The 13,816-nt window shown below is 50.8% G+C and overlaps 1 protein-coding gene across 2 annotated transcripts in view; it reads right to left on the reverse strand.

Moving 5' to 3' along the window:
• GABBR2 (gamma-aminobutyric acid type B receptor subunit 2) overlaps positions 1-13,816 on the reverse strand; it is a 352,698-nt gene that overhangs the window by 322,913 nt on the left and 15,969 nt on the right. Inside the window, exon 1 of one of the 2 annotated variants that reach the window (XM_006185246.3) lies at positions 11,645-12,398. The exons of the other annotated variant lie outside the window; for it this stretch is intronic. Within the exon in view, the coding sequence (XP_006185308.2) occupies positions 11,645-11,965 (321 nt within the window). The 5' untranslated portion in view covers positions 11,966-12,398. Of the gene's footprint in view, positions 1-11,644; positions 12,399-13,816 lie in introns of those variants that run through there. 2 annotated transcript variants of the gene reach the window in all.

Below are 13,816 nucleotides of genomic sequence, written 5' to 3' on the forward strand. Positions count from 1 at the left end.
ATGTGCCAGGGGTCATGCTAGGTGCTCGGACACAGAGGCACTCATCAGATATTGCTGAGTGCCTGCAGGCTCTGTCCTGGGTGCAAGGACATGGCAGGTGCAAACCAGATGATGTGCCTGTCTTTGTGGGCTGGCCCAGCTCACAGCCAGGGGACACAGTGGACAACAGCCAGCAGTGACAACACAGAGCTGCAAGGACTCCACCGGGACAACAGACCAGGCCCAGGCCCAGGGGAGGTCCACCACTGAGCTCTCAGAGCACCTCAGATCCTCCTGGAAATGCACAGGGATTTAGAAACAACCACTTCACTTAGACTCCCATTCAATGAAGCTCAGACAAATCTCACACACTTCTTTCACTGGCCTCAAACACACAGGCCCCTACTGAAATAAAAACCAGTTTTTATGTGACTAGACAGCATTTTACATTTTCATACACATTATAATGAAATGACAACAAAATTTAGTGGGTGCCTACTCAACATGGCCCTCTGTGGTCAATGCTTGGCATGAATGTTCCATGTCAGCCTTCAAAATAACCCTCTGAGAAAGGATCATCCCCATTTCACAGATGAAGGACACTGAGGCTCAAGGACTGAGCAGCATCAGCACACACACAGGTCTCTGATTCTACGTGTGATGGTCTTTGCACAGTGCCCAGCTGTTTTCCCTAACTCGTATGGGAATTAGAAAACACACAGAAGCCATCATTAACAACCAGATGAGCCTCACAGATCCTTCAGCACTCATCCATGCATTCTGCAAATATTTACTGAGCACCTGCTATGTGTTAGAAACTGCTGGGCGCTATGGTGAGCCAACATTTAGACCATAGCTCTTTGGCAGAACGGGGAAGGACCAACATTGATCAAATAATCCAGCAAATTAAAATTGCACTTGTGATAAGCACCAGAAAAGAAAGAGTCATGGTTTTTAGAAAAAAATGAAATGAGATTTTTTCCAATGAGGAAGGACAGAGGAAACATACTTGAGCTGGTATCTAAAAGATGAAGAGACATGACAAAAGCATTCCAGACAGTGAGAACAGCTTGTGAGAAGGTCCTGTGCACACTCTCTGAGCACATTCACCAAAGAAACTTGAGAAGACCACGTGCCTGGGCCCAGAGGGAGAGGGAAGAGTGCTCTAGTAATGAAGCTGGGTGTGAGCAGGGCAGATTGCAGGGCTTCCAAGGGCACAGGGCGAAGTTCTGTTCCTATTCCCAGAATGGGAGTCCCTGAAGGGTGTCAAGCAGGGAGGGCACTTGGCCAGAGTGCTGGGTCAGTGGTCCTAACAGTCCTCTGCATCTGGGAGATGGCCCCTGCACCTGCCCCAGGCTGCACCATCACTTTTCCCATGACACACAGTAATGATCCCTGGCGGCCTCCCTTTGAGAGCGCTGCTGTGTCAGGATCACCTCCACATGCCCCATAACCAACCCTGGGCCTGGCACCAAGCAGATGCTTAGGAAGTACAAGTTACATGCACACAGGAAGCATCACAGCTGCCCTCGACATGATCCCAGCTAACATGAGAGACACACACACACAAACACTGACACCCTGAGTAAACACTACAAGAGGTAACGAGTTCTGCAGGAGCAAGAGGAGCAGAGAGCAGATCCGTGTAAGTCAGGTGTGTCGACAGATACACTTGAAGTGAGTACAGAGTACAGAGCTGGCTGTGTGTGACTGAGTGGGCAGACGGGGAAATGGGTGAGGGTGGGGCTGAATTAGAGGGAGAGGCAAGCAGCTGGGTGAAATTCACCAAAAAAAGAGAAGCAGCAGCTACTGACAAAACGTGCCACTTGCTTTTATGGAAGGAAGACAACTCCCATATGAAGATGCTGTTTCACTTTAGTGCTCAAGCAGCAGAGATCAAAGCCATACCATTCAGATTGAAATCCCAGCTCACCATTCGGTTGGCTGGGATGTTAAATAAGTCACTTAACCTCTCTAAGCCTCATCTGTAAAATGCAGACAATAACAGCAACTACCACATCAAATTGGGATGAGAATTAAATAAGTGCTTGACATAGGACTGACATGCGCTAAGCACAGGATAAAGGTGAGTTACTGCTGTTGCCGTGGTCTCTTTTCCTTTACCTACACAGTTGCAAATAAAGTTACCATTTCCTTTTCCCTTTTTTCAATAAGGTTAGAAGCTCTCCAAAGTCTTCCTAATGTTTCTAGAATTCAGAGTTCAGCAAGGAGGTCAAAAGGGTCGGTTGGGGCCCTGAGGGGATACTCCATGGAGTGACAGGCGAGCCAAGGTGCTCTGAGACAGGCTGGGTGGGAGCATTAGTATGGGCTCTGCTCATATGCCCTGCAGTGGGCTTCCAGGTCCCAGTCTGCCAGTTAAATCCCTGAAACAATTCTGGGCATTCTCAGTAAAGCTTCAGTGAATGGGGAGTTCTAGAAACAAAGCGATTTGGATAATATAGTGATTATTATAAGGATGGCTGCTGCTTTCAAAATCAGTTCCCTCTGAACAAAGTCAAGTGGATCATGAGTAGAGTTTGAAAATATCATTTTCTCTCTGCCACCTCCTGACCCTGCGCCATGAGAACAGCCATAATGCATCACTCCAAAGTCCTTCTTTGGCTACATTTTCTCTGAACGGTGACTGATGATGTTCTTGCCAAATGGCAGGAGAAGGGGTCTGCTTTAGCCAGCAGCTGTGGAATGTGGGCACTGATGAAGATAGATGAATCCATCTACTCAGTACTTTGGAGCTACCACTAATTTTCTAGATGACAATGACACTTCATCCTTCCAGCAATGTAGACTGTTCCAAAAAGACTGAAAAAGTAGAAAATAGGCAAAAGAATGCCCAAATCAGTCACCCAAAGGTGTCACAATGTTCACGCCTTTCTTCAAGCAAGAATTCTTAGACCTTCAAAGACCAGCTCATGACCAATTTACTCTTATTTTGCACATGATTCTAATAAACTTGGCTATCTGATTTGGGGTCCAGACCAAAACTAGGTCAGGGATATGGTCACCTCCAGGCTGAGCTTACCCAGATCCTAAGTCAGTCCTAACCACGGAAGGATAAAGAGCAGAAGTTTTCAGCCCAGGAGCAGGGAGCCTAGCATGAGTCTTATTGTTCAGGGGATCCCAGGGCGCCTCTTTATTCACTGTACTCAAACCTGAGACTAGATCACCTGGCTCAGCAAGGCTGACGACTTGGCCTCTTTCCCACAATTTCTACTAGGACCAGAGCCCAGTTCAGTCTCTGTGGTTCTCACACTCCCTGGAGGTGGGAGTAGGGTATCAGAACCTGATTCCTGCAACCACCAACAGCTGGTTAGAGAATTTTTGCAATAAACTAATCTCCTAAAGCCATAGTACTTCTCAGACACTGGAAAGTACTTCTTTCCTAGGTTTTGATGTACCTTGGAGGATGCTGTGTATGTTTGTCAGGGGAGAAGAGACTGATGTGAGCTTTTCACAAAATCTTCTATTGGAACATTCAAGAAGTACCCTTTCCCCTTTGCATGCCACAACTTCAGCCCCTCCCTCCCCCAAAGCACCAAGGAATGAATAAAGAACAAGCAGGAAGCTCACCTTACAAGGCTTGGCATACAAAGCACTTCCTCAATTTGTTAAAACTATACCCATTAATCCTCTAAGAAGCAGAGAGCTCAATTCCAGGCTTTTAGATCTATTTGTTTGTTCAATAAATATTTATTGAGCTTTTGCTCTGTGCCTGGCCCTGAGATAGTCCCTGGGAGATCGGGGAGGGGGGTGGGGTGCGGCACAAGGGAGTCAGACACACCCAGCGCATGCCCTTGGGGTGCTCACAATGGAGCAGAGATCCTCAATCTGTGCTGCAATTCACAGAGAGAAACAAACACTTAGCAACTAACCTAGCACCAGCACCCTGATCGCTGAGGTCTTAGCAACTAATCTAACACCAGAACCCAGATCATTGACCCCATATGAGGCTCACACTCCTATGATTTCAGCCTGGCACAACTACTCATTCCTAGAAAGGTACAGAGAGGAAGGCATCTCACCAGTCTCACTGCACATTGTTACATAAGCAAAAAGGATAAAGAGTAAAATAAAGGAGCAGATGAACACAGATGCTCATTGGGCAAACTATGCCATTTAATTTTCTCACCTTCCTAGAACCAAAATAAATAACAACAACAAAAAAGTAAGCAATAGGAAGCCACTTACATTTCATTCCCAAACAACATGGAGGAGGACCAAACAGGTGCCCCCAGAAGAGGGATAACTTCCTCAGCATCCTCTGCCTGACCATGGTCAGGTCACACTATGTGCGATGGTTTCTGTCTTGACCACCTGTTATCCAGTGAGATTCTCACAGGCGAGGTCTGTGTCACATCCTAGAAAAGGGCCTGGCAGAAATTCCTCTCCATCAGAATGTGTAGCATTAGGGTGCTGGAGCAGAAACAGGTGGTGCTGTGGCAGCCATCTAGGTGGGTGACTCAGATCTCCTTTGAAGAGAGAACCTACAGGACAAGTGCTGTCAGCTAAGCCTTCAGCTGTAGCTTCAAGATCTATCCGCAGTGTTTAATTAAGCAAAGGACACAAACTTCCCAGGCAGCCTTCAGCCAGTGACTGAGTTGGGCAGGGATTCTAGAGCCTGGCTCTTTTGGTGTCCAATACGGGACCCCTCTAATAGGCAATCTTTGCTCTGCAGCACCTCAGTGGGCTGGCCAAGACTTTCTGAGAGCCACGCACCAATCTAAGACTCTTCCTCCCAACTCTCCTTCCTTCCCCTCTCCTTTCACAGGTGTCAGAATAGCATTGTGGTCTGAGGGTTTCCCTACCTCCTCTTTTATCTTTCACAGGTACTACCCCCAAGACCTTTGGCACTTGTAAATCCATCTTGGCATTTACTTCCTGAAGGACTCCAAATGATAAGTGTCCATGACATTCACGCAGCTCCTCTACACATCCCAGCCTCCTTTCAAGTTAGGTTGGCCAATGAAATATGAATAGAAGTAATATGTGTCACTTCCAAGTAAAGATAGTCAAAAATCTGGTGTGCCTTCCCTGTGGATTCCTCCCTACCCTCTTCTTCTTGAAGCCACAAGATGGGAGAGTGACAACACAAGAGCAGCCTGGAGCCCTATGTTCTCGCTTGGAGGACAGCCTCCCAAGAGGTTCGACCCACACTGGATTTGGGTGAGTAGTATATAAATTTGACTGTGTTAAGCAATCAGAGATTTCAGAATTTGTCTGTTAATGCAGCATAGCCTAGTCCACCCTGACTAACAAAAGCCATATCTCCTCTACATGTATTTATTTAGCACCTCTATTTGCACCCCTCTCTTACACTTTCAGCTTGTTCATTTCTCTGCTGAAATCTCACATCTCTGCGTGAAGAAGTTGATGTTACTCTGTCCAAAGGAGGGTAGGCCAAACACATGAAGAAGAGCCCTTTAAAGATCACGTTAGCAAGCTAAAACTCTCAGCCAATACCAAGTTCTAAACAGGCTCTAGTGTGTTATTCCACCCACCACCATGAGGGGTGCCTGGCTAGGTCTGAGGAATTGGTCAGGGGCAGGCATGGCTAAGGGCATTTCCCTCATACTAGGGAAGCTCAGGGGTCGGTGCTGGTGGAATCATGCAGAAGGCAGCTACAGCTTAATCCTGATATATGGGAGACCCTGTGTCCTATGGTGGTGGGGGGTGGGGGCCATGGAGCAAAGACCCTGGGGAAGTGATCCAGAGAAACCATTCATTCTAAGGGATGCAAATTCAGAAGGTAGATTCTAATTTATTCACTTATAGTTCAGCTCAGTAAACATTCACTCATGCCCACTGCAGGTAAAACAACGGGGAATCGGATTAAGCCCTGCCCTCACGGAGCTACACTCCAGCAGAGGAGAAAGAGATAAATATGGCTATGACACATGACAGAATGGAAGATGCACTGGGAGATACACATGAATAAAGACCTTGTGCTTGCATCCTTTCTCAACACCTGTCTCAGCATCCCATTCATTGTTGGAATGCAAGATTACAGGCAACACGGCTTTACGTTTACATCATGTTTTGAGGTTCCACATCCATTATATTTATTCCTAGTACAGCCCTGTGAGGTCAGCATAATCACCCCCACATGGTACAGGAATAATGAGAATGGTGACAAAATAGCAGTGAATGTTTACTGAGCACTTACGGTGTACCAAGCATTGAATTACTTTATCGGGGATGGTCTCATTTGTTCCCCACACTCTATCAGGCAGTTAGTATGTTACTCCCATTTTACAGATGAAGAAAAGGGGCAAACTGGCTTGCCCAAGGTCACCAGGCAGGTATGTGGTAGCCAGTGGGGATACAAACCCAGGTCCCTGACATGTTGAGAAGCTCATCCAACAGGTGCTCTGGAGCTAGGGGAACTGATCTGGTTTTGTGCCCAGCCTCATCCTGCAGGGATTCTCTCTCCTTGTTCCCTTGCAGTGCAACTGACTCCAGTTACTGTCTTGCCCACCAGATACCCCCATCACCATGACTCCCTCTCTGCTGACCCTCCCACCCAGTTACTGCCTTGCCTCAGAGCTCCCCCATCCTTTCACACTGCCTCTCCATCTCTGTTCAGGCCTCAACTGCCCCTTCAACTGCTACAACAGCTTCCTGGCTTCTCTGTCTCCACCCTTACCTGTCTAACATCCCCAGCCTCTACACTCCTACCAGCCCTAATCACATCCATGTTTGAAAACATGGCATTCAGGGCCTTCCACACCCACCACCAGGCTGCCTTTCCTTCTACAAGCCCTGCACTCCAGTGGAAACATAAGTCTGTGCTCCCCAGACACACCTCACATGTTGTGGCCTCCATCCTTTGATCTTGGGGATCTTTCCTGGGATCCAACCTCCATCTCCCAGAGCCTGCACCTCCCTGTGTCAACATTATGTTCACCCTTCCAGACTCATCCTGACATCCTCTCCTCCAGGAGGCCCCTCTTGACCTAGATATGGTCTTCCCTTTCTCTCTCTTTCGTTTGTTTTTTTTGGTGGAGGGAGGTGATTAGGTTTATCTATTTGTTACTTTTGGTAAAGCTACTGGGGATCGAACCTGGGACCTTGTTCATGCTAGGCATGCACTCTACCATTAAGCTATACCCTACCTCCTTCCCTTTCTCTTAATACCCCTGGCATTTATTGTTTCTTTCTTGAATATAGCACTTCCCAAGTGGATATCTGTGATCAGACCCACCTGGCATCCACCCCCCTTTAATAGCCTCTGATGTACTTCGAGGAATCACCTCTTCACTCTGTATTCATGTGTTGGATGGGGCTGACCTCTATCCTCCTCCATGAAAGGCTGGAAGATGTCCCAGGCCCATCAGTATCATGTTATTGGTCCAGGGATGGACATATGAGCCAACTCAAGCCAATGAGAGCTAAGCTTGGGATTTTTGCCAAAACAGTCAAGAAAGAAACACTCTTCTTACTGGAGTTTCTAAACTTGGGAGTGTATAAACTTGCAGCTGCTAGGGGCCATCTGTACAGCCAAATTAGGAGACCCTGCCTGAGGGTAAAGCCAAACACAGAGGAAATCAGAGCCAAGAGACAGAGAGGATGACATTTTTCAAGTGTCATTTGAGTCTCTGGATTCAGCCTTGCCTGAATACAGCCCACTCCATCAACCAAACCTGGGTTTCAGTTACTTTCAACAAGGTTCCTAAGCGATACACCTACTAAGGGTCAGGTACCATGCCAGGTAGTGGGATATAATCACAAAGAAGATGTGAGCTTGATCCTAAAAGAGCTCATTTTCTACCTCTTTATTTCTGAGAACAGCTGTATTCAGATATAATTCACATACCATAACATGCATTCTTTTAAAGTCTACAGTTCAATGGTTTTTAGTATAGTTACAGAATTGTACAACCATCAAGATAGATCACTTTCTATCTTGCACTGAAAAATGACAAACATGTGCTTGCTCTGTTCTCTCCTTTGCACCAGCTCCTCTCCTGGACCCAAGGCTAGGTTTTCTTCTTTCTGCAGCAACAGCAATTACAGTAGGTGCTCAATTAATGCCTGCGAGGTTGTACTCAGACCTCCTTGAAAAACCTGGCTTCCATCCAACAGTTGTTTGGGTCTGCTCTAAAGCACAACGAATGAGAGAACAGATATTTAGGAAAACCACTCAAGGACTATTAGGATTACAGGCAATGTTTTTGTACTTCTCCATAATTTTCAGTTTTTCTAAAATGAACATTACCTTAATCAAATCAGAAGAGCCAACATTATTTTCTAATCCATTCCTTGGTTATTGTTTAATTTTATGAATGTGGCTACCAAAGAATGAGAAACAGCCACGTAAAGAACACTTCCGTACCTGAAAACTTTCTTTAAAAAAGACACTGTCCCTCAGAGTCTTTCAATCAAACATGTAAGTAATGTAATCCACCATGTTTACCTTTTAACCTTAACTGCCAGGAAGCTCAGAGCTAAAATTTAATACACAAAAATGCAATAATCATCTTAGCCCAGGTTCTGGGTTCAGTAACTTCAATACTTCTATGCAGTTTCTGATGCTTCCTTTTATCTCTATTTTCAGTTGTCTTGTTTATGTTTTTATATACTCAAACCTTCCCTGGACTACATAAAGAAGTATTAGCTTAAGTGATTCAGAGAAGAGAGGTCTTGCTTAGCAGATGCTCTGATGGAATGTTTAATTTTTACAAACACATGGGACTGAGTGGGGCTTTGAATGTTCTGTCCCTATTGTAATTACAGAAGAAAGGCAACCTGGATAAGTGTGTTCGGGAGGCACCTTGATAGAGACAGGTTGGTCCCAATGATCAGATTAACCCATAAATCTCCACCTCTTTGAAGGCTGTGTGGACACAGGTCCATCTTGGCTGCCCACAGTCTCTGGCCATTGACTGACAGCAAATGTTAGCAAAGGCAGCCAAAATGCGTTCACCATGTGCATCCTGTGTTCAGGTCTACAGACAAGTGATGCAGCCAGCAAGTGACTAGGGAGGACACACAATTCATAAAGACATCCTACCTGAATAAAACAGCACAGACACTCTAACACAGGCCCCAAACATGCTTCAGATCACTGTGGATTTTGCTGCAATTACCCAGACTGATCCTTCCTTTACTTTGGCTTGGAGAGAAAGGACCTCTACTCTAAAGATGAGTCACTTGAAAAAATTATTATATCACCCAGGTATTCTCCCAACCATGACACCTCATGGCAGAAGATAACATGTTTATTTGATTGAATATCAGGATTCTTTTTTTCTGGTGATAACTTCACTGACTCTTCATGAGATTTCAAAAGTGAGAAAAACAAGTAAGCAGGATTATTATTTTAGTTGTGACCATTTTATCATATCTAAAGTCACAATGTCTTACTTGTGAATCCACGCCAGAGGAGAATGAAGGGAGGAAGGCAGGAAACATTTATTTAGTGCTTACAGCATGCCAGACAGAGCACTGGCTGCTGCACCTAACAGCTCAAGGCAGTTTCCACTCCGGCCTGTTATCTCCCTTAAGCGTCACAATACCGTCCTGCAGCATATCATGGTCCTATTTCTTCAGAAGTGGAAATCTAGGCTTAGTGAGATTAAATACCTTGCTCAAGGTCACCCAGGGGGGAGACAACAGGTTTCTGACTAGAACTCAGGTCAGACTCACCCCAAAGCCCATGCTCTGTGACCCTTCAAATGGCTAGATATGCTTCCCTGTTTTCATGAGGCTGAGATTACCCTCTGCCCTCCTTCCTCATGAGCTGAAGTGCCTTCTGACTGCCTCCTCCTCTTGACTTTGGGCCCCCTCTCACTCAGAAAGTCATCAAGATACACTTGAAAAATAAAATAAAGCAGCATCAACCCACACGCTGAAATTGAGCACCGTTCCCTTTGATGCCACAAACAAGCTAATGTGAAATCTCTCTCAGGAAAGCTTTCTGAAGGGAATAAGCTGACAGTGAAAACCTTATGCATCTGACAATATTTGGTGATGATGCAAGCAGGGCTACCCTGTCCATAAATGGTTTTGTATCCAAAGAACTGGCTCTCCCATGTCCTTTCCAAAAATATATATGTGGAGCAACAGAAACAGTACGAGAAGACGTGGCTCAGTATAACTGCATTGCCCTCTCCGTTTATGCGTGCCGACAAGTACCCCGGAGAACTTGAAATGTTCTGGGAAAGATAGGAATGTCATTCAGAAATGATTCCGCATGGGTTGACTCTGCATAGCTCCCCAGCTCACATCCTCCTGGGGCAGAGGAAGCCTCTCCGCTTGCAGCAGCCTGCGCGCACCGCCACCAACTGCCACCCGTTCCTTCACCTTTTATTTACAGCGCAGAGCAGGCTGGTTCATCAGTGAAAGGGGGAGGCGGGGAATAAAATGCAATCCAGATTTCTGCGCTTTCTCCCGGGACCAAAAAGAGAAAAAGGGGGGGGGGGTCAAACAGAGAAGGAAGCCGATCCTAGGCTGCAGGATTAGCGCGGCAGAGCGACCGTCCTCTCCGAAAGGGGTTTGCACCGGGGCTCAAGCAGAAGCGCCCGGGGAGCCCCTGGAAGCCGGGTCAAGCGCAGCGCCTTGTCGGGGCTTGGCGCGGTGGAAGAGGCGCCAATCGAGCGTACTGCACAGGAAATCACTGCCCCCTTCAGGCCGCATCTTAAACGCTGCGGCCGGAGCGTAGGGGCTCCCTGAGTCCAGAAAAACTCGCAAACCCGACCTTGCGCGGCGGCCGATCGCTCCTCCAAGGCCCCACGGCGCACCCCAGCCCTCAGGCGGACGGTGACGATCTGCGCTAGGGCTTCAGCCGGAACCCAAGTTGAGGGTGTGAGGAGGGAGTTTGGGATGGAAAGCTCTTGGCTCTTCTGCTCCCCTCAGAGAAGGAGGCAGGGAGGGCAAGCCGGCTTCTGCGCTCTAAGTCCGTGCTTCAAGTCTGCGCCCGGGGAAACTGCGCCCGCAACTGCCTGGCCACCAGCAGCGGCGCGGCCGGGCACCCCGGCATGTACGGGGAGACACCTCTCTGAGCAACTAACCCTCAGAAAACCGCTCGGGCCACAGGAACCGCCGGGCACACGCAGGCAGCAGCGCTAGAGAGTCGGCGGCCCCACACCGGCCCGCGCCGTGCGGGCTCCGAGCTGCTTAGCGCGCATCAGGCGCCCATCCCTGCTGCGCGCTCTGGCCCCTGTGCTCCCCGAGCCCTCCGGACCTCAAAGCACAGCTAGGCTTTTCTGGGGCCCGCAAGCAGGCCCGTGGCCTCTCTATCCTCGGGTGGCCCCGTTTATAATCAGTGCGCCTGTTCCTCCCACTCTACAGCCCCACCAGCGGGACCTGGCAGGGGTGACCGCTGAAGGCCTTTTGAGGGGGTCCAGTCCCCACCATCTCCACTCTTTCTCTGGTTAAAAGGGACCTTAGCCTTCTATTCCACATCCCACAAGCATACACACAAACAAAATCCCAGAGGAGGAAGATGCTCAGCAAATCTTGGTACCAGCTGTGTCAGCCAAACCCGGCGGGACCCAGGGGGTGAGCACTGAGCCCCAGCCCGCGGTGCCCTCGGTAGGCATGGGCGGGTCAATCAGGGCTCTGCCCAAGGACTGAAGCTTGCCTCTCTCCAACACGCCCTCCCCCATCGCCCCCACAGCCCCGACGGCGCGGGCGGCCGGACACTCACCTCGGTGTCGTAGAGCCGCAGGTCGAGGAAGTAGGGGCGCAGAAGCGACTCATTACGGATCTGCTCGATGGCCAGTTCCACGGCGGGGAGCACGCCGCGCCCGATGCTGCCCTTGGCCACCTCCTTGGTTAGCGGCATGAGGCCCATGATGGAGAGCGGCGGGCTACTGGGCGGCGGCCGGGGGACGCCCCGCGCCCAGCCCCAGGCCCCGGGCGCGAGCGGCAGCAGTAGCGGCAGCAGCAGCAGAAGCAAAAGGCGCGCGGGTGGCGGTGGCGGCGGTGGCGGCGGCCCGGGCTGCCCAGAGCTCGGCGGGGAAGCCATGCCGCGCCGCGGGCTGCGGGCGCCGGCTCACTCGGCCCGCATGGCCTGGCCCGGCCCGCCGCCCCGCGCCAAGCTCTCCCCGCGGCGCCCGCGCAATGGCGCCGTCCCCTGTCCCCGGCTCCGGCTCGGGCTCGGGCTCCGGCTCGGCTCAGAACGGCCGCGGCGGCGGCAGCGGCGGCGGCGCCCGTGACGGATCAATCACGCCGGGAAGGGGTGGGAGCGAGCGGGGTGCGGGAGGCGGGGAGCCAGCGAGCAAATGCGGAGAGGGGGGCCGGCGTCTCCGCGCGCGCCTCTCTCCGGCGCGGCCGCCCCGAACCGGGCCGCCTCCGCCCGCCCCCGTGCGCGCTGAGCCGCTCTCCCGCCGAGAACCGCTCGGCGGCAGCCCCTGGAGCCCGGCTGGGGGAGGGCGGGCGGCAGGAAACGCGGGAGGCGAAGGCGAGTCTGCTCGGCGGCGGCTTGGGCCGCCTCCGGGGACAGGGACGGGCCGTGCGCGCCGGGGGAGGGGAGGCGCTGGCGCTGCGGCGGCCGCGGGGAGGGCTGCCTTCCCAGCACACGCACACATGCGCCCCCGGCGCTCCGCAGCGCCGGCTGCCCGCTGCCCGCGACCTCCGGGGACCAGAGCGCCCTGGGACAGGAGCTGGGGAAATGAGGGCGGTGTGCTGGCACAGGTAGTGGCCGCCGCCGCTTCGCCGAGCTCCTCCTGTAGCACCTGCACTGTGATTTGGGACTGCTTCTCAGAGGTCTGGCTGGGAAGGTCTGGACTGTGAGCGCGCCACCGAGGCGTCCTAGAGGCACCTGCAGCCCACGCTTTCCTGGCCTGCGCGGGTGCCGGGGTGACGGGGGTGCGCTGTGAGCCCGAAGGGGCGGCCGAAGATGCCGCAGGCGCTTGAACGCCCCTTGGTGCTAAGGTGTCCGGCCCTTAGAGTCTTTCCTGTTAAGTCCCCCTCCCTTCCCACCAGACTGAGCCGCCCTTTGCCAACCCCAAGAGATTAGGGTCTTCACCTTGCGTGTGCTACCGCCCCCTCCAGGCATTTGGCCGCCCCTTGGCCCCATTCCCAAAGAGGGCTCCGCCCTAGAATTCTTCCCCGGGCTCCCCCTTCTCTGGGTCGGAGCACTGTCCTTAGGCCAGAGCAGATCCATGCTCCTCTTGGCTTGGCCTTCTCTCTGCCGGGTTGCACTGGCTCTCTGGCTGCACTGGCTAACCTTAATTAAGCAAAGCAGTCCTGTAATCTGACCTAGAGCCTGGGGCCCCATGTACCTCTCCAAGCTTGAAGAATAGGAATCGTGGTCGTTAAAATATAAAATCCTAAGAGGTGATTAATGAGGAGGACACTATAGGACATCAAATCTGAAAACCTCCTTGAGCCTGAAACAACCATTGTGGGCAATATGGACGACCTTGTAACAAGGTTGAGAGTTTAACCTTCACTGAACACTTGCTTACATGCCTTATTGTGGAATCCTCACAACAGCCCTAGGAACTAAATACTGTGTTTACCTTTCTCACTTTACAGATGAATACTCTGAGGCTCAGAGAGGGTCTATAACTTGTCAAAGTACATAGAACTATTAAGGGAGGACTGGAACCCAGAGCCATTAAGAGCTCTATACACAGTGCAGTGGAAGTCAGGATGGAGAAAAGGTTCTCCTATGGGAGGGGGACTGCCCTGACTTCGGATTGTTCTGAACCTTGGTTCCCTTGGGCATGTGGTGAAGGAGTTGGACCACATGTCACCCACAGACTTGCTCTTCTGGGGTGACTCAGAGGCAGCCCTGAATCATAGGCCAGGTTGGTTATTATCAGGAAGCACGAAGATGGAGAGGAGAGGCTGGTACCAACTCCTGGAGAGC

This window comes from Camelus ferus, chromosome 4 (genome assembly GCF_009834535.1).
Source record: "Camelus ferus isolate YT-003-E chromosome 4, BCGSAC_Cfer_1.0, whole genome shotgun sequence".
NCBI lineage: Eukaryota > Metazoa > Chordata > Mammalia > Artiodactyla > Camelidae > Camelus > Camelus ferus.